This window comes from Haemorhous mexicanus, chromosome 28 (genome assembly GCF_027477595.1).
Source record: "Haemorhous mexicanus isolate bHaeMex1 chromosome 28, bHaeMex1.pri, whole genome shotgun sequence".
NCBI classification, from domain to species: Eukaryota; Metazoa; Chordata; class Aves; order Passeriformes; family Fringillidae; genus Haemorhous; species Haemorhous mexicanus.
Window position 1 is genome coordinate 1,902,465 of NC_082368.1, and position 17,849 is coordinate 1,920,313.

Consider the following 17,849-nt stretch of genomic DNA (forward strand, 5'->3'; position numbering starts at 1 on the left):
AATTATGCTCTACTGGTAATTTAGTGGCACCTGGTGCATATTGCCTTTCCCAAACGTAGACTTTAAAATCTCAAATTCATAAATATTTGTATTTTAAATATCTAGTTTTACATGAATATTGGGTATTTCTAGCCTTTTTTCTTTCTGTTTCCAGGTTTTAGTTCAATAAGGAAACCATTTTCCATCACAATCTGCTCTGACACCAACCTCACACCCCGTCACACCACAGTCTTTAAGAATCATTATTTAAAAACCTATTTCCTAAAGCAAAACTAAAAGGAGTTATGGGGAGAGTTGGACACCAGGCTTCACCCACAGGAGTTAAATAATAACTTGGCTGTTAATGAATTAGTCTGATTATTTTTTAAGTTAACATTCACCAGTTTGGCTTTACAACATTCTGACCCTGCCCATCACGTTAACAGCTTAACCTGAGAGCCCTTAAGGCAAATCTCACTTCTCATCAAGATATAGATTTAAATATGAACTTTAGCAGTTGAAACTTTGAAGCAACTAAAAAAAACCAAAAATTACGAGGAATTCATGTCTCCTCTCTCATACACACTGCGGAGCAGGTCCGTGCACGGCCCCGGGGCTCCCTCTGCCCCCCCTTCCCTGGGCCCTCGCGGGGCCGCGGCCGCAGCCGGGGGGGTCTCGGCTCGTTTCTCTTCGGGCGCCGCCCCCTCCTGAGGAAGTCTCTCCCGAGCCCGTTTGCCAGCCGAGGGTTTGGGCAGGGTCATCTGGAAGGCGCACCACAGCACGGTGCGGACCTTGCGCGTGGCCAGGCACAGGGCTCGGAGCGCCGCGGCCAGAGCCAGCACCACTGCGGAGGGAGGAAAAGAGGGCTCCCTTTAGTCCCGGAGCACTGCTGGGGCTGCCCTCGCCCCACACTTCGTCTGTCCCTTTACAGGTTTATAAAAGCTGGATCGGAATTTCTCTGCCTTCACTCAGCGAGGCAGTGTATGGTTTTTAGGTTCTGTTACAGAACCCCCCTGCTGCAGCTGCACCCTGGGGCTGGGATGCTCCACGTACACACACACTAATGGCACCTGGGCCCTCCCCTTCTGGTCACAGCACGGTGGTCACCGGTCCTGCCAAGAAATCCTTACCATGGGTGAAGGGACAGCTGGTTTGGGGCACTGGACTGAAGCACACAGTTCATGTTCTGTGAATGGGTGTTGAACCACGGAACTGTAAAGGGTGACCTGGGCTGTGGTCCCCTTATTCGGGCACAGGGTGCCCAGAGCAGCTGGGGCTGCCCACCCTGGAAGTGTCCAAGGCCACGCTGGACAGGGCTTGGAGCACCTGGGGATAGTGGAAGGTGCCCCTGCCCATGGCAGAGGTGGAACTGGATGAACTTTTAAGGACCCTTCCCACCCAAGCCATCCTGTGATTCTGTAATAAATGCTAAGTATTGGATCAGATGGAATAGAAAGGTGCTGTGGAAACAGGGCTGGGCAAGACCTGCTCCCAAACAAACCAGAACAGCTTCAGGCCTTCCCTCAAGGTTTTGCCTGACAGAGCAAACACAGTTACTGCATCCAATAATTTACTGTTAAAAAAAATCCTCCCCAACTGCTGCTCCAGGTTCAACACCCCAAGACAGCGATGGGTGGCAGAGGACCAAGCACCATCCCTCCAGGTAAGTAATCAGACCCCACTGTGCAGAGCCTCCTCTCCTTTCCCAGCAGCTGCACCAAGAACCTGGATCTCCAGGTCTGACAGCTCCTTTCCAGACTACCCTGTTCCAAACACAATTATTTTCATGGGCTTCAACACCCAAAAAACCCCTTCACCTAAACAAGTCCTATAATCTTCAATCAAGGCAAAGAGAAACAAGAATGATGGGGAATAGGTGAAAAGAAAGAATGCTGCAGTGTATCTTCTGAGGTAAACTTCAGCATTACAGAACTGCATGATGGGACATCCCAAAGTAAAAGAATCCCTGTAATTCAGATGTAGAAAGAACAGCAGAAGGGATCAGAAGATTCAGAAACAGCTTCTGACACAAGGTAGGAGGTCAGAGTGTCACAGGGAGCAGGAATTTATCCTGACTCCATCTCAGAGACAAGGGAACCTGCCACTCTGCCTGTGCCCTGGTGAAAGATTAAGCTGAGTATTTGGCTTATTTAGCACCATTAAGAATGAAAACATTCTGCCCATTGTATTTTTGTGCATCCATCCAAAATATGATTTGTAATTATGCCAGTCTAAGACAGAAGATGCATGAAGAGGAAATCCATTTGTAACCTAAGGCCATCTCGGTCACTTTGGGCAGATTCAGCATGGAGATACCAAGGAAGTTCTAGACAAAGACAGAGCTGGAGGGTTCATAGGAAGAGGAATAAGAGGGACAGGGAGAAGCAAGAGGCAATAGCTTTGTAACACCTCCAATCCCTGAATTTATTATCAAAAAACCCCACTAATTTTTATTCCTTGCTAGTTTATTAATTGAATGACCACCTCCAAATTGATTTAACCTATTTATCTCTAAAACCCAGTTTTAGTGCCTCCTCAAACACTCATCCAAACCTGACCCAGCCTGCCTTTGACAAAACAATAACACTGAAAAGTAAGTTTAAACTTGAATTACAACCCCCTCACTTATTTTTGCAAGATGTTCAACATCCCAGCTACCTTATCAATGCACACAAGCCCAGCTATACCTCTCTCATCCTGGCACCTGGGAGGGCCGTGCCGCTGCCGGCTGGAAGCACTGACAATTTCATCCTTCCTGCGAGCCTGCACCACGTGGATCGACTCCAGGTGCTTGTCCAGAGCAGTGGAGATGTTGGCGTGGAGCGGGGAGCTGCGCAGGCGCTCCATCTTCCCCAGTAAAGTCACAACCTGATGAACAATGCACATCTTACAGGGGTTCACACTGTACTCATCCACACTTACAGGGAAATTAACTAACTAGGGAGAACAGATTAATGATCATTACTTTTTTTGAGAGCAGTTCATGAAGTTACAGCTGAAGAAGTTTTAAGTTCTTACCCAGGATTTGTTATCTGCAAACCCAAAGCTGTGATACAGCTGGGTGTGCAAAGGACAACAGCAAAGCTACAACACCCCACTAAGGACCCCCAGGTTTCTGGTTAATACCAGATCTGTACATCCCTGAACAAAAGGTGGTTTCAGAACATGCATTTCCTTGAATTCAGAGCACTGAGGTCCTCCCTCCCCACAGCACTGCTGCAATTTCTGGGTGAAAACCCTTGTGCTGTGCAGGGCAGCCTGGGCCAGCAGCAGTCACAGCTGCACTGGGAAAGCTGCTGTGGAACCATGTGTGGGCTGACTTTGGGATGACACTCAACACCAATGGAGCTGAAAAAAACATTCAGAAATAATTCAGTTTTGTTTAGTGCACTGAAAATGTGCGTGTTTGTTGTCTTAGCTTACACCAGTCACATCACTTGTGGGTTTCCCCGTGGTGAGTGACTCCTCAGCCATGGTCACATAATGCTGAGAGCCTGGTTACTGGTCTACAGAAAAAGAGAAACTAAAAATCCCCAAACTGGGATGGCCCTTGATCCATGGCTACACTTAATGCCTTAAAGGAATGCATGTGACTGTCAAGAAGATTTAACTGGATGCTCCAACTATGAAGAGTTTATCCCAGATTCATCCAACTCAGCTTCCATTCAAACCTTTGTACCAGGGTTCCTCTCTGGCCATCACCAAGATTTCTGATGTTACAGTCCAGGTTTAACAGCCCCACTCTGCTGTTGAGCATCCTTAAAAGTACCTAACAAGGTACCTGACAAGGGTTTGAGGTGCTGTATCCTCAAGTTTGGTTCCTCAAAAAGCTGGAGAGGCTTAAGCAGTGTTTTGGAGGCAGTTTTGAATTACCAGGATAAGGGTAGACAAGCCTTCTAAACATGGAAACTAATGCTGCTCTTTTGGGATTCTCAGAGCAGGAGTTTCAGTACCCTAAGCCCATCCATGTCCTTCAGTCCATCCCTCAGCTGGACGGGTAGCACCAGGCAGATGCTGCAGGCAGTGAGCAGACACAGCTCCAGGGATTCTTGCTGTTGTGTGAGGCAGGCAGGACAGGCTGCTGCTCCCCCCTGCTGCCCAGTGGCTGGCCCAGCATTGCTGCTGCCTCCAAACCCAGCATTTCCCAGAACCCTTCCACCCCACAGCCCCTGGCAGAGGGAACAGCTTGGTTTCTGCTTCTCCTTGCCTGCCGCTCCAGCACCATGGCTCTGGTCTCTGGGCCTCAGGAGGGCCACAGCAGCCCCTCACCATTCTGATGGCAGAGTTTGTGCTCCCTCCTCCCCCAGCTGTCACCTCCCCAAGGACCGTGGGGCTGTCAGCAGCACCGTGCTTTGCCCACAGATATCAGCAGATGCCAGACTCCCTCGCCCTACTGGGTTGAAGAGCAAACTGGTAACAGAAACTCAGGCTGAAGGTGCATCGAATAATCACTCTGCATTAAAATGTACCACACTCTCAAGCAAATATGTATGTCAATATCTTCAAACATGAACTAAACCTGGTTTTTCCCACAAAGATCTCCTCCATCCCAGTGTCTCCAAACCCACAGTGAACATCTCCCTGCTGAGCTGCTCTGAATGCAGCACCCCTGAGAGCTGTGCACAGGCTCCAGGACTGGATGCTGCACCATGAGGAACCACATTCTCCTGAGACACGGGGATGTAACTGTGAGCCTCAGCCCCTCTGTGGTTCCCTGGAAACAGCACCCAGCAGCTGCAGAAGCTCTAAGAGGGACTGCTGAAATGCTATTCCCTGCACAGCAATGAAGAACAAAGCTATTTTGGGAAAAGCTGCTCTGATCATCTTACCTATCTCACACTGTACTCTAAGTTCTGTGGGATAAGTTCAATAGATTTTTTTAGTCCTACAACTCACTCTGGCTTGTTCCCGTAGCTGATCCACAATTAAGCGATCAACCCTTGATGGATTTGATGTCAGCCTTGGAATTGGAATGTTGTTAGTACTGGAAACCTTCTTCCCTTGGAAATTCTTAGCAAGAGCTGATTCAGTCTGCAGGAAAACAAAAGAACAACTCCCTCAGAATGTACATGCAGAGTGTGCTTCATTACAGAAACAAGAAAAAATATCAGGTTCAATTTCTTCCCATCAGGGTTTTGGAGATTTTTAAAGGAGACAATGAGGATTCAGGCATTTGGGATTTAACCCTCTGGTGAGACAATCACCTGCTTTAAGTGAACAACTGCTTTACTCAAAGCAGTTCAACTAAAGCAATCGTGCCAACACACCGTGTTCCAGCAGTGCTATGTCTGCTCACTCTGACTACAGCCTGTACTGGTTTTGCCTGGAAATAAAATGGAGGCAAGTCAGAATTACAGGGAAAAAAAATGACCAAACAGATGTGGATCTCACACATAAAATTAAAATAAAACTGTTTCAGTCAGCAATTAACCTAATTTTTGTACAGAGTAAACTACAGAAAGAATTTTTCCTAAGCACCCTGGTCCAGTGGAAGGTGCTCTATGGCAGGTGGGTGGAGCTGGATGGTCTTTAAGGTCCCTTCCAAACCAAACCATTCCAGGATTCTATATTTTATTTAGCCAACAGAAAACTATTTTGAAAACTATTTGCAATATTCCAAGTTTCCATCTCTTTCATCCCCTTATTGTGTCACTCTAAAACACCCATAACAACATAGAATTAGCTAAAACTGATTTAAAACTGCAATTCTTGGATGGTTTCATAAGTGGTCCACTACCAACAAGAGCATGGAGTGCCAAGACAAGGGGGAATGGCTTCACACAGAGAGAGCAGCTTTAGACTAGATATTAGAAAGAAATTGTTCCCTGTGAGGGTAGAGAGGCCCTGGCACAAGTTTTCCAGAGAAGCTGTGGCTGCCCCATCCCTGGAAGTGTCCAAGGCCAGGCTGGATGGAGTTTGGAGCAGCCTGGGACAGTGGAAGGTGTTCCTGCCCGTGGCAGGGAGGGGGACTAAGGGAGCTTTAAGGTCCTTCTCAACCCAAACCATTCTGGGATTCTGTGATAAAGCTGAATTTCTCCCACCATGACTCCTGGCCATGCACATGCCAGCTTCTCTCTTGCACTTTCCATGCACCCCAGACACCACCTCCCCTCCTTAAGCTGGGCTCACTCTTCCTCAACCCCTCTATACAAAGCAACTACTGGCTTTTGTCAGAAAACACCACCAAAAAAATCCCCACGTTACATCTTCTTGGAATTGGTTTCTTTGTAGGGACTGGCACAGCAGAACTCCCCAAGGCCCCACTATTGCCAGGTGACATTTGGCCCAGCTTCCCCCACAGACAACCCCAGGTAGTGAAATCCAAACCCCACCTCAGCTGGTGAAAGGAAGACAGGTTTTCCTACAGACCAAAAAATGCAACTGCTTTTAGTAGGGCTCCACACAGCACTACCTGAGCCTTTTACTGCAAGGGTTTTACTTAAATGACCCTTCCCTCAGCCTCTGTTTCTGGGGAAAAAAAAAAAAAGAACCCCTTCAAATACACTTTAGGTTTAAACCTTCAGGGAAACAGGAGCTGGGAATTCAGTATAGCTTCTAAAAAATGGAATTGAAAAAACTAAAGTTTAGTTTCAATTCAAAACATATTTACTGGATTTTCTTGCAAAGTTCCAGAGGCACTGTGTTTATTGTATTAATAAAAAAGGTATAGCACATCTTTGTTCCTCATGAACACTTTCCCCAGCCCTGGGACTGGAAGAACCCCTGAATTCCTGCTTTCAGTGCAATGTTCCATACAACATTAGCTATGCTTCCAGCCAGGCTACAAATCTCCACACCTTTCACTTTCTGTCCTAAAACAGACTTGTAACTTTGAAGTCCCATCAAGCATTTCAACTCCTAACAGCAGAACTACCCATGATCTGTGACTGCACTGAGCAGGATGAGATCTACATCAAATCTGTGATATTTTTCTAATTTGGTTTTCTTACCTTCTTCCTTTCTTTCTCCAAAGCTCTCCACTGCTCATAACACTCTTCCAGTCTCACATGCAGCTCGCTGGCAGGCCCACTGCGACTCTTAACTTGCTTTTGAAATCCAAATGCTGACACAAAACCAGAAAGGGCATTGTCACCATACATCTTCTCCGTGAAGCAGGGGTAGAGGCGTTTGAGATCGTCCTGGGAGAACAAGGTGTGAGGCTCCACCAGAGGCACCACGGAGCGGCCCAAGAGGTGAGCAGATCTCATGGGGAAGGTGCTGGGACCCAGCTGCCGGTTCCTCCTGAAGTCACCTACCACGCAGTTGGGAATGCCTGGAGCCTGCAGGCAGCTCCCAGCACCAATGGCACTGGTGTCCCCGTTCCCTGCCCCGAGATGCAGCTGCCCCTGAGACTCCAGTAACTCCTGATACATGTCCTGAAACACCCCATCCGCCTGGTTCTGCCCTTCCAAATCACAGTGCTCACTCTGAGGCTTCAGCTGGAAACGCTGTTTGTTCAGACTGTCAATGATCCCCAACTGCTGAGCCAAGTAACTGTCACAGAATCCATTGGGCTGCTTCAACTTCTTCTCACTGAGGTACTCGATGAGGTTCTCTTCCCCACCCCTAACCAGGGCTTCCATGCACGCAGCTGCCCGAGCTCGCTCTGCAGTGCTGTAGCCGAAGTCAAGGCTGGAGAGGAATGGGCTGTCTTGACAGTACTTGTGAAGTAAATTACTATTTAAAGGCAAATTTGAAGATGGCAACTGAAAAACATCATTAGAATGACGAGAGCTTTTTGGAAATGCAGGCAACTGATTATTCAGTTTCAACAAAGGACTTGGATTCTGGAAGGGGCCAGAGGCCGTGGGTTTGGTTTGGATGTTCATCCACCCTGGCCTGGCGCTAGAGCCTGCTGAGGGGACTGCTGCACTGGGCAACAGTGGGAGTGATTTATAGAATTCAGGATTCTGAAGATCGGCCTTGGAAAACTGCTGCTTTTCCACACCATTATTCCCTGGACAAGCTGCAAAAGATTTTAGTCCATATTCAAATTTTTGCCCAAAATCAGTGCCGAAGGAAGATTCGCTTGCAAATTGTTTTTCTGATACAAGTCCTACAGACTTGGGAAATGTAAAGTCGTGCTGATCTGAAATTGTATCTTCAAATTTTTTCTGAGTTCCTGATTTAACTTGAAATAATTTAGCATAGGGCTCTGCATCCAGAGATGGTGCCTCAGGAGTTCCATTTACCAGCTTTCTATTTTCTTGGAGGCTACAACTGGTGCCCTTGTTGAGCTTTGCTTTACCAGCATGAGAATATTCAGTGTATCTGGTAAAATCTGTGTTCTCATTGTATCTGTGACACTGTGGAAGGAATGTTTCTGCCCGCTTTGGGTGCACCTGTGCATCTGCTCCTTTGGGACACACCTTCTCCCTTCCATAAGAATAAGCATCGGCTCCCGAGTCTTTGATTGCTTCTGAGTACCCAGCCTGGGCTGCAAAGGTGTTTTTCAGGTAGGGGTAGTTCTGATAGACAGGTGCTGTCTTCACAGTCTCATTAGCCTGCAAGTTGCAGCCATTGGCACGATCACTCCTGGCAGAGTACAAGCTCTGCTCTTCCAGGTCCACGCCGGCAAAGCCGCGGTAACAATCGTCTGCTTTCTGCTGTGCCACCAGGGTGGGACTCTGCAGGAACTGCTTGTCAGCAGCAGGGAGGGACTCACTGCCATAGAAACCCTGCTGGGGCACTGCTCCAACAACTGCCCTCCTGGCTTCTGGCAACAGATCATGGTGCTCCATTCTGCTCGTGTTCACTGGCCACACTGACTTCAGGGTGGGAGGGCAACTCCTTGAAAAACAAGAAACACATGGTTAGACACTGATCCGTGCTGCTGCTCTTCGCTCCCAAACACAAAACAAGGTTTAAGAAACTAATTATTCCCAAATAATTTCTCTCAAATGATTCCAATATGTCTGACTTCATTCAACTTCTACCCAGTCCTGTCGTCCTCAGTGTCCTATATCTAGCTGAGAAAACTGATTCTGCCTTGTCTAAACACACCACCACAGCTCAGGAGCTGTAGACAGGCCTTCAAGCTGCAAGGGATCTGCACACATCAAACCCTGGTCCGTCAGTCCTGTCCATCATCACCAAAGTACTCCTGGTTCAGCACCAACTTCTGGCACCCAGACTGTCCTCAGTCTTCCAAAGCCATGTCCCAGCAGTCCAGAGAAAATGCTTCTCTCTCACCTCACTTGTGCACTGCTTCCTGCAGGTAAAGCCTGCAGCACCCCAGTAGCATCCCAGCACACCTCATTTCTTTCCACTAACCAGCATGAATGAACACAGAACCATCAATCCCTGACTGCTAAGGGAAACTGTAAACAGACTAAGTAAAGGGGAAATGTTCCTGGAAGCCATTGCAGGCCAGGTCTGGGAGTACTGAACCTGCCCTGCCTGTCCATAGCAAAGGAATTAATGAGTTGTCTAATGATATCAAGACTGACTCTGAAGTTTTCCCTCATTTCAGCCACATAACTCAGCACACTAGAGAAATCACTGGAATTGTTTGGGCAGACAGAAAGGAAAAGCAGTGCGTGGCTTGGGAACCTGAGAACTGGGCTCCCTGTCTTGTCTCTTAGACCTGGAAAAGACAGAGAGCTCTGTAGTATCACGGGGATGCTGGACCTGCCCCCTTCAGTTCATATTGTTATGACTATGGATTTGTCTCTTCTGGTGCAGGAATGGAGGCAAAATAAACCTGACATTTAGAAACACAAATATTGCTTAGGTAGCACTAATAGGAAGAAGCATTAATTTTGCATGGAATTTTCTCCTGCCAGTTCAGACAAACGTGTAAGTGCTTTGTGTATTTTTTCTGTGAATTGACATTAATTAAGAAAGAAACCTAAAGCCTGAATTCAGTCTTGATTAAAATAAAAAAAACAGACCAAGGCATACATCCAGGGGATTCATCTGAATACAGCATGTCCACAACACTCGTTAAGATCTTATTAAAAAAATGCCAATTAACAAGTTCTGTAAATATCAGAGAGCCAGAAGCTGCCATGCAATCTGAATGCCTTGAGAAAAGCTTCCAAGTACACCAAGTGAAACGCTGGAAGATGAGGGGAAGGGAGAGAAAGCTCACAGAGCAGGGGGCCTGGCCAGCAGCAGATGGAGCTGAATCAGGAGCACAGTGAGATCAGAGAGGAGAGTTTCTGTCACCTGCACCTCACTCACCCCTCAGCAAAGCACGACTGTGGTTTGTCTTGTTCTTCCAAGATGTTTGACACGAGTCCGTACAAATCAGTTTCACTGCCATAATCATTCCTTTCGGGCTGAATCCTGAAAACCAACTGTGTATTAATACAAATAATTCCTTCATTCAAAGTACTTCCTGCATTAAATTAAACAGAAAAATACAATCCATCTACTCCAACACATCCAGACTCACTCCCAGTCAAGGATGACTACCTGGACTTCAGGTTAATCTGAGGAGCAGCAGGCTGCTTGGTGTCATCGGTACATGTAGACCAAGGGGGGTACAAAAGGGAAGGGTCCATGGGTGCAGAGTACTCTGATGTTGAAAGGGAAGAACTGTAGGCCTGAGGTAACTCCACATTTTCTTCATTCTGCATTTAATGTACAATAAAAGCATTTATTTAACATGAAACACATCAAACTGTCATTTTGTGATTGTACATGGTTGTAACTAAGTTAACTCTGGCAGAAACCAGCACACAAGAAGTAAGCAAGTCACACACTTGGAATACAACTTTCTTCAGGTCATGTTAATGTCTTTAAGCAGAATTCTCGGGATTCTTAAGCAGAACTCTCTGTCCCTTCCCTCGCCCTCTGCTGCAGATGGAAGCTGATGGTATCATTCTCACCTTTCACCCCTCTTCTGAGCACAAACAGATGCTCTCAGGTGTGCTAACCTAGTGTTGCTTAAGGTTTATGGAAAGCCTTTGTATTTTACATCCTGCCTGGCAATTGTTTAAGAAGAAAGTGCTGGAGCTGCACATCACAACTTCTTTGTCACTCAGCCTTGTGTTCTGCGTGTCCTGAGCTGATCTTTGCTGGAAACTGAGTAGGGGACACCTCCACAACCACCCAGAGACCCTCCACAAAAGGCCCAGGCAGGCATAGTAACAAGTATTGGTACTGGACTTGTAAGATGCTTTCTTCTGTCCCACCAGACACCAGGAGCTGTTTGCATTTGAATGGGAGAATCCACAAATGGGGCCAAAGCCTCAATTGTGCTGGACCTTACCACAGGGATTTAAGAACAGCCCAAGGTTTTTAGAAAACAATGTAAAACTGTGTACCCTTGGGACTGGAATGGGAGGCATCACAAAAAGTATAGTGAAGAAATATGAACCACAGTGTGCATCCACGGATCCAGCATCAGCCTCCCCAAGGCCAAGCCAAAAAAGGAACACACCAGGAAATTATTGGCAGATAGACTTCTCTCATTGCCATGGCAGATGGCTATCAATACTTATTGCTAATAGTTGATACATTTCCTTGGGGCCTGAAGCTTTTCTCTGCCAGGCCAACCAGGCTGAGGAGTTAGGTGAGCTACTACTGAAAGAGATCATTCCTAGGCACACAATACCTACAGGTGTGTCAGCAAAGAGTCCTGGTTCTGGCCAGGACAGGGTTAATTTTTGCAGTAGCTGGGAAGGGGACCAGAAGTTATTCTGTACCACCCAACCTCATTGCCTGGGGTGGGGAAAAGGGGCTCTTTCCCAGGGAGAAGGGGATCCTTCCAGTCAATGAAACGTGCTGGAGGGAGCCATCCAGAATAACTGGAAACTTTTCCATGTGAATCCCTCCCTGTACCCTCTCCATGAGTGCTGGTGCTGTTACCTTCCCTTTTCCTCTCTCAGCACTGCTCCCAGTAAACAGTTCTTAGCTCAGCCTGTGATCTTTGCCTCTTTGCCACCAATTCTCCTCTCCACTGTGCCACAGCAGGGAGGGGAAGGGGAGAGCAGGGGAGTGAGAGATCAGTGTGTGGTTTGCAGAGTCTCAGTGGGAGAGCTGAACCGGGAGGTGCCATTCCCAAACCAGGACAGCCTTAACTGGCACCCAACAAAGGTGAGACATGAAGGGTTAGGTTAACAACAGATCTGCCCAGAGCAGGCTGGAAACAAATCTGATCCAAGCATTTGTGGCAGTGGGGATGGAGCACCAGGCTCTGGGGAAGTTGAACAATACAGTGGACTGTTAAAAGCCATACTGGAAATAGCGGGTGGTGGGACCTTCAAACACTGGGATCTACATTTAGTGAAGGCCACCTGGTCAGTGAACACCTGAGGCTACACCAATCCAGCTGGGCTTGCCATCAAAACCTCCATGTATCATAGAATGAATAAAGGACAAAACAAAGAGGCCTGAGATCCTGCCACAAGCACTACTGAGGGTCAGAATAACACCTAGATCCAGAGATAAACTCAGTCCTTTTGAAATCTGTACAGGAGACCTTATCAGGTAGTCTCTTACAAACCACATCCTGTGAATATCTGGGTCAAGAACATTTGTGTAATTATGTCATCTCCCCAAGGAGAGTTTTGTCCTCTATCAACAAGTACTTTCACTGCAGAAATCTAATTGATCTGGACCTTCCTGTTCATGACATCCAGGGGGGAGACTGGGTCTAAGACCACAGAACAATGAGGCACCAAAGGAACACGGGAAAGGACCAGACCAGGTTCATTTCACAACACACACAACTGTGAAACTTCAAGAACTAGAGCTGAGGTAGCACCATTCAGGACTGAAGAAAACTACAGGACCAGGTAAGTGAGAAACCACCTCCTCTGGACCTTTGGGACTAAGAAAGTTAAAAAGTAACTTCATGGACTGTGCCTGGGAAGAAGGCCTGTCTTACACAGAACTTGAATGCCCTCAAGGGGTAGCAGCAATTCCAGCTGCAGTAATTATTTTAGACAAACACAATTGCACAGGCCAGGATTGCAAAGACAGTGCCAGATGTCAAACTTGCTATAATGTTGGTATAATTTTACACTGGTTAGGATTCTTACTGTGACATGTTTCCCTCAATTGCCTTAACCTTTCTGAATATGAAACTTACACATGTAATCCTTTTGTTCTTTCTTGTCCAATCAAAGACAGTAACAGGAAACCAGTTGTACAATGGTTTGAGGAGGATGGAAGAGAATTTAAATTATTAATTAATTTTACAACTAGATGGGAATCTGACAACACACACTCTCTAAAATTTCCTTTGATGCACAAGGAGGATGAAAGTAAATATCATTGCTGAGGTATAGGAGATAAAGTAGCAGCAGAAGGCCATAAGATACAAGCTAAGGTAAAAGGAAACCCCTGACCATAAACACCTCCCAAAGCACCTCAAATCTGGGAAATCAGCCTGCATGTAATTAAGGAAGCAGGGAAATAACATTGACTATTTAACATTGACCATACTAAAAACTACAGTATATAATATTCATGCTATTATTGCTCTAGACCTGCTCAATAATGGAACCACAAGGCATCCAACAGGACACAGAGCATGGACCCATTAAGAAAGAAACCACAGGTGTCAGCACTGTACAGCACATGGACAATAGCTGAAGGAAATACAATTGAAATTCAAGATTTCTGCCTAGATATGGAACAGAACATCTGTAATTTTGAAATTCCATCAGTGATTAATATGATACTCAGATAGATGAGTAAAAGGTGGGTATGTTTTAGTACTTGTTGTGAAGATACAGAAATAAATAATTAATAAATCACATTCTAATTTTTGTGTTTGTAAATTTACCCAGCTCAGAGATTCTAACTATTCAAGTCTCAGTAGCTTCCTTTCAACTACTAAGAAAACCCCTATATCTTAATTTCAACTATACAACCTAGCTCTATGGGTATGAACCTTATGCTAGTATAGAAATTGCTACAATGTAAAAATTTGCAAAGGCAGTTAAAAGCAGCTAAAAACAATAGCAGAAACACTTTCTTACTATCCTCATGACACTAAAGAAATCCACCAGGTAAATGGAATGAGCAAAGAAAGATGGAGATCACCACAGGTGGGAAATTTTATTTAAGGCTGCACAAGCTCAGTGACTGCATTAGGCAGGCAGGAACTGTGGATTAGACAGGCAGGTCTATGCAAACTTTAGTGTATAAATTCTCTTGCTTTTCACTCCTTGGTGTGCTTGGTTTGTGGGAAATTTCCCCTGGCATCATGCACAGAATAAACAACATCTCCTTTCTCAACCTGACCCTTCCTCTACGCTTCCAGAGTTCTTGAAACCAGCAACAACGTTAGCCTAAAACATCTGCTCCAGTTTCTACTGGTTGATCCCTGTCAGGAGTTAGGAACTGGACCCCCTTTCTCCCCATCATTACACAGTGTTAAGGTACTAAAAAAAACTTACAGCCAATTGATTTCTTGAGGAAAGGCATTCTATCCTGATTAAGTGAAAAGGAACATCTTTACCTTTATCTTATCTGTTTGGTTTAGACACTCAGTAAGTGAAACAATAAATGGTGTTTTTGCAGGGTTAAATGTAAAAGACTCACAACACACTCCTTTGTGGAGCAGAGCAGTCTGACAAAATAACAAGTCCTGGATGGAAGAAGTATCAAGTCTGGTCTTGAAGGCACTGGGAATGAATTTTCATTCGAATCTTTCACCTCAGTGAAAGTTTATGGCTATGAAAGGCAAAAATTCCAAGAGAGAACTGACATATTTAGCTCCTGTCCTGGCACTTTCTGCTGATCAGACTAAGAACTGGTTCATACAAACTCTTGGACTACAGGAAAATCTGAGGCAATAGCTAAGGTTCTCCTTCTTACCCACTTTCCAGTTTTCCTAAGAGTTGTTTGCTCCTCACTCTGCCTACAATTGTTTATGCAAACAGAAGAACACTTACCATGAACATTTCACCAGATTAATGGTGAAATACCATTTTAACAAACATCCCCTACAGCTTCATCAGTGCATTAGAAAAGCCTTGTCCCCCCGATGAAAGTTACAAGGATGATTTATTACAGTTACATCAAACACTGTGCTTTATGTTCACCAGCATTAGCAACCACTTTAGAAACATCTTCTGACCATTTTGTTCACAAGCAACCCAAACTCTTACAGAGCTATAAAAATAATCAATAACCAACTGAACCTGTGATTTGTAGCAGCCATAGAGCGAGGCAGAGCCCGGCAGGGCGGTGCTGAACACGTCCGTGGGCCGCCCGCCCGCTTCCGCACTGCCCCAGCAGCGACCGCCGCCTCGGAACGCCACGTTGGGCTGCGGGGACACAGAGAGGACAGCGACATCAGAACACACAGAATGCCATGAGGGGCTGCGGGGACAGGGAAAGGACAGGGACATCAGGACACACAGAATGCCATGAGGGGCTGCGGGGACAGAGAGAGGACAGCGACATCAGAACACACAGAATGCCATGAGGGGCTGCGGGGACAGAGAGAGGACAGCGACATCAGAACACACAGAACGGCATGAGGGGCTGCGGGGACAGGGAAAGGACAGGGACATCAGAACACACAGAACGGCATGAGGGGCTGCGGGGACAGAGAGAGGACAGCGACATCAGAACACACAGAATGCCATGAGGGGCTGCGGGGACAGAGAGAGGACAGCGACATCAGAACACACAGAATGCCATGAGGGGCTGCAGGGACAGGGAAAGGACAGGGACATCAGAACACACAGAATGGCATGAGGGGCTGTGGGGACAGGGAAAGGACAGGGACATCAGAACACACAGAATGCCATGAGGGGCTGCGGGGACAGGGAAAGGACAGGGACATCAGAACACACAGAATGCCATGAGGGGCTGTGGAGACAGGGAAAGGACAGGGACATCAGGACACACAGAATGCCATGAGGGGCTGTGGGGACACAGAGAGGACAGCGACATCAGAACACACAGAATGCCATGAGGGGCTGCGGGGACAGGGAAAGGACAGGGACATCAGAACACACAGAATGCCATGAGGGGCTGTGGAGACAGGGAAAGGACAGGGACATCAGAACACACAGAATGCCATGAGGGGCTGCAGGGACAGGGACATCAGAACACACAGTCATAATTACACACAGACACACAATTATAAACACAGCTGACAGTTATGGATTTTATACCAATGTTAAGTTCTTTAACACTTCTAATTTACTGCTGGCTTCTGTCCCATCTGAGTTTTCAAGGATGTGGCTCTATCTATGGATGTAAAACACTTTGCTATTTACCCTGAAGGAGAAGCTGAACCTGCCAAAGCCAAGAAACTCCAAAGGTCTTCAGAGACAGAGGAGGTGCAGATCAAGAGGAAATCTGCACTCTCCCTGTTTGCACCAGCTGAGCTTCCCAGCATCAGAGCCACCACAGGGGAACATCAAACACAGAAGAATGCTCGCAGAATCATGGCGTGGCTTGGAAGAGACCTTAGAGCTCATCCAGTTCCAAACCCCGCCATGGGCAGGGAACCCTTCCTCCCACAGCAGCAGGGGAGTTATTCAGCCTTCACACATTCCTGGACACCTGTGGCCCTTCCATCACTGCTCCCAAACACTGTTTAACTTACATGATGGCATGGATGTGCATTTCCAGTTGTCAGGAGCTGGAAATTTCCAACAATACACACTCTGAGAGCTGTGGTGGAAATCTGCTCTGTCCTGTAACTATGGGAGAAACAACTCCAACTAGAGGGACACCTCTGCAAGTGCCAGAAACCACAGGCCAGCAGGAGCAAGGAATGAGAACAAACAGCTGTGAACTCTTCTCCTCTTCTCCCAGGGGTGAAGCACACAAGGAAAAGCTAAGCTGGCTAGCTAAAACCCCCTTTTAGCCAACAAATAAAAAAGTGAAGTTATTGGCATTTTACCATAGCAGCTCATTTAGGACAATGAATAAATTCAGAAAAGCCAAAGTTTCCCAGGATCAGGGATCAGAATAAGCTCTGCCCTCTAGAAACCCATCATTCTGCAGCTCCCAAGTGGTCTTCATTGTAACTCACCCCACTTTTATATCCTGGTATTATTCGGTGTTCTTCTGGCACATTTTCCAAATAAGTGAACACACGGAGTTATTGCAGAGCTCGGCTCTATGTCCTGGCTTACTGTGCCATGTTTTCTCCTCAGACTCTGCCATTCACGGGGACACCTGACACTGCGATCCCACAGAACAAGGGCAAACTTGTGCCAGAGACAGCCCTAAAACACCCCCAAACCCTCACTTTCTTCCTTTTTCTGCAAACAGGTGGTTTTCAGGATGCTGAGGGGTATTTTCCCCACAGGCCTGAGCTCCGTGTCTCACACCTGCTCCCACACGGGAGGGCGCCGGATCCCGGAGGGGGCAGCAGGGCTCGGACACCCACCGGGGTCGGGCCTCGGTGCCTCCTCAGCGCCCAGAGGGTCAAGCCTAAGACAGCCGCGGCGGCCCGCCGGGTGTGTGACGGGTGAAGGCGAACAGCGAACCCGGTCCCCATGTCGGTCCCTGTCCCGCTCCCGGTCCCTCACCTCCATGGCTCCGGGCCGGTCTCGGCGCGGGCCCGCGCGGGGCGGCCTGAGGCGAGTTCCGGCCGTTGTCCTCGCGCCGGCCCAACGGCCGCCCCACCCCGCGCGCCCCCGCCCATTGGCCAGCGCCCGAGGCGCTCGGCCAATCAGCGCCCGCGCGGTCGCCTCGCACCTCCCCGCGCAACGTGAGCGGCTCTGTTGGCCATGCGGCGACAGCCGCCCGACGAGCAAAGCGCTGCGCCGCGATTGGCCCCGCCCGCCGGCAGGCAGCCAATGGGAAAACAGCTCGCTCGTGCCTCCCGCCAATGAGCGGCCACGGAGGCGCAGCTCGCCTGGAGACAGCGCCCCGAGCGCCCCCAGGGACCCTGTCACCTCCGGGCCCTGTCACCTCCCCGATCCTGTCACCCTCGGGCC

The 17,849-nt window shown here is 47.6% G+C and overlaps 1 protein-coding gene across 1 annotated transcript; it reads right to left on the reverse strand.

Moving 5' to 3' along the window:
• Nucleotides 1–530: 530 nt before the first annotated feature.
• On the reverse strand, nucleotides 531–17,444 carry MEIOC (meiosis specific with coiled-coil domain). Its single transcript, XM_059869100.1, has 8 exons — nucleotides 17,238–17,444; nucleotides 15,084–15,209; nucleotides 10,399–10,556; nucleotides 10,165–10,269; nucleotides 6,930–8,769; nucleotides 4,876–5,010; nucleotides 2,667–2,847; nucleotides 531–823 (listed from the first exon to the last, which is right to left on the reverse strand). The coding sequence occupies exons 1-8, from the start codon at nucleotides 17,442–17,444 to the stop codon at nucleotides 531–533; spliced, it is 3,045 nt and encodes a 1,014-aa protein (XP_059725083.1).
• Nucleotides 17,445–17,849: the final 405 nt, after the last annotated feature.

What these genes read in the sequence shown, in the direction of transcription:
- MEIOC (XM_059869100.1), bottom strand. Translation starts at nt 17,444, where the DNA reads ATGGAGGTGAGGGACCGGGAGCGGGACAGGGACCGACATGGGGACCGG. An exon ending in CAGATTAACCTGAAGTCCAG is followed by an intron (nt 10,270 to 10,398) that starts GTAGTCATCCTT and finishes GTTGGTTTTCAG; the next exon opens with GATTCAGCCCGAAAGGAATG. An exon ending in CAGGTGCCAGGATGAGAGAG is followed by an intron (nt 824 to 2,666) that starts GTATAGCTGGGC and finishes CTCCCTCCGCAG; the next exon opens with TGGTGCTGGCTCTGGCCGCG.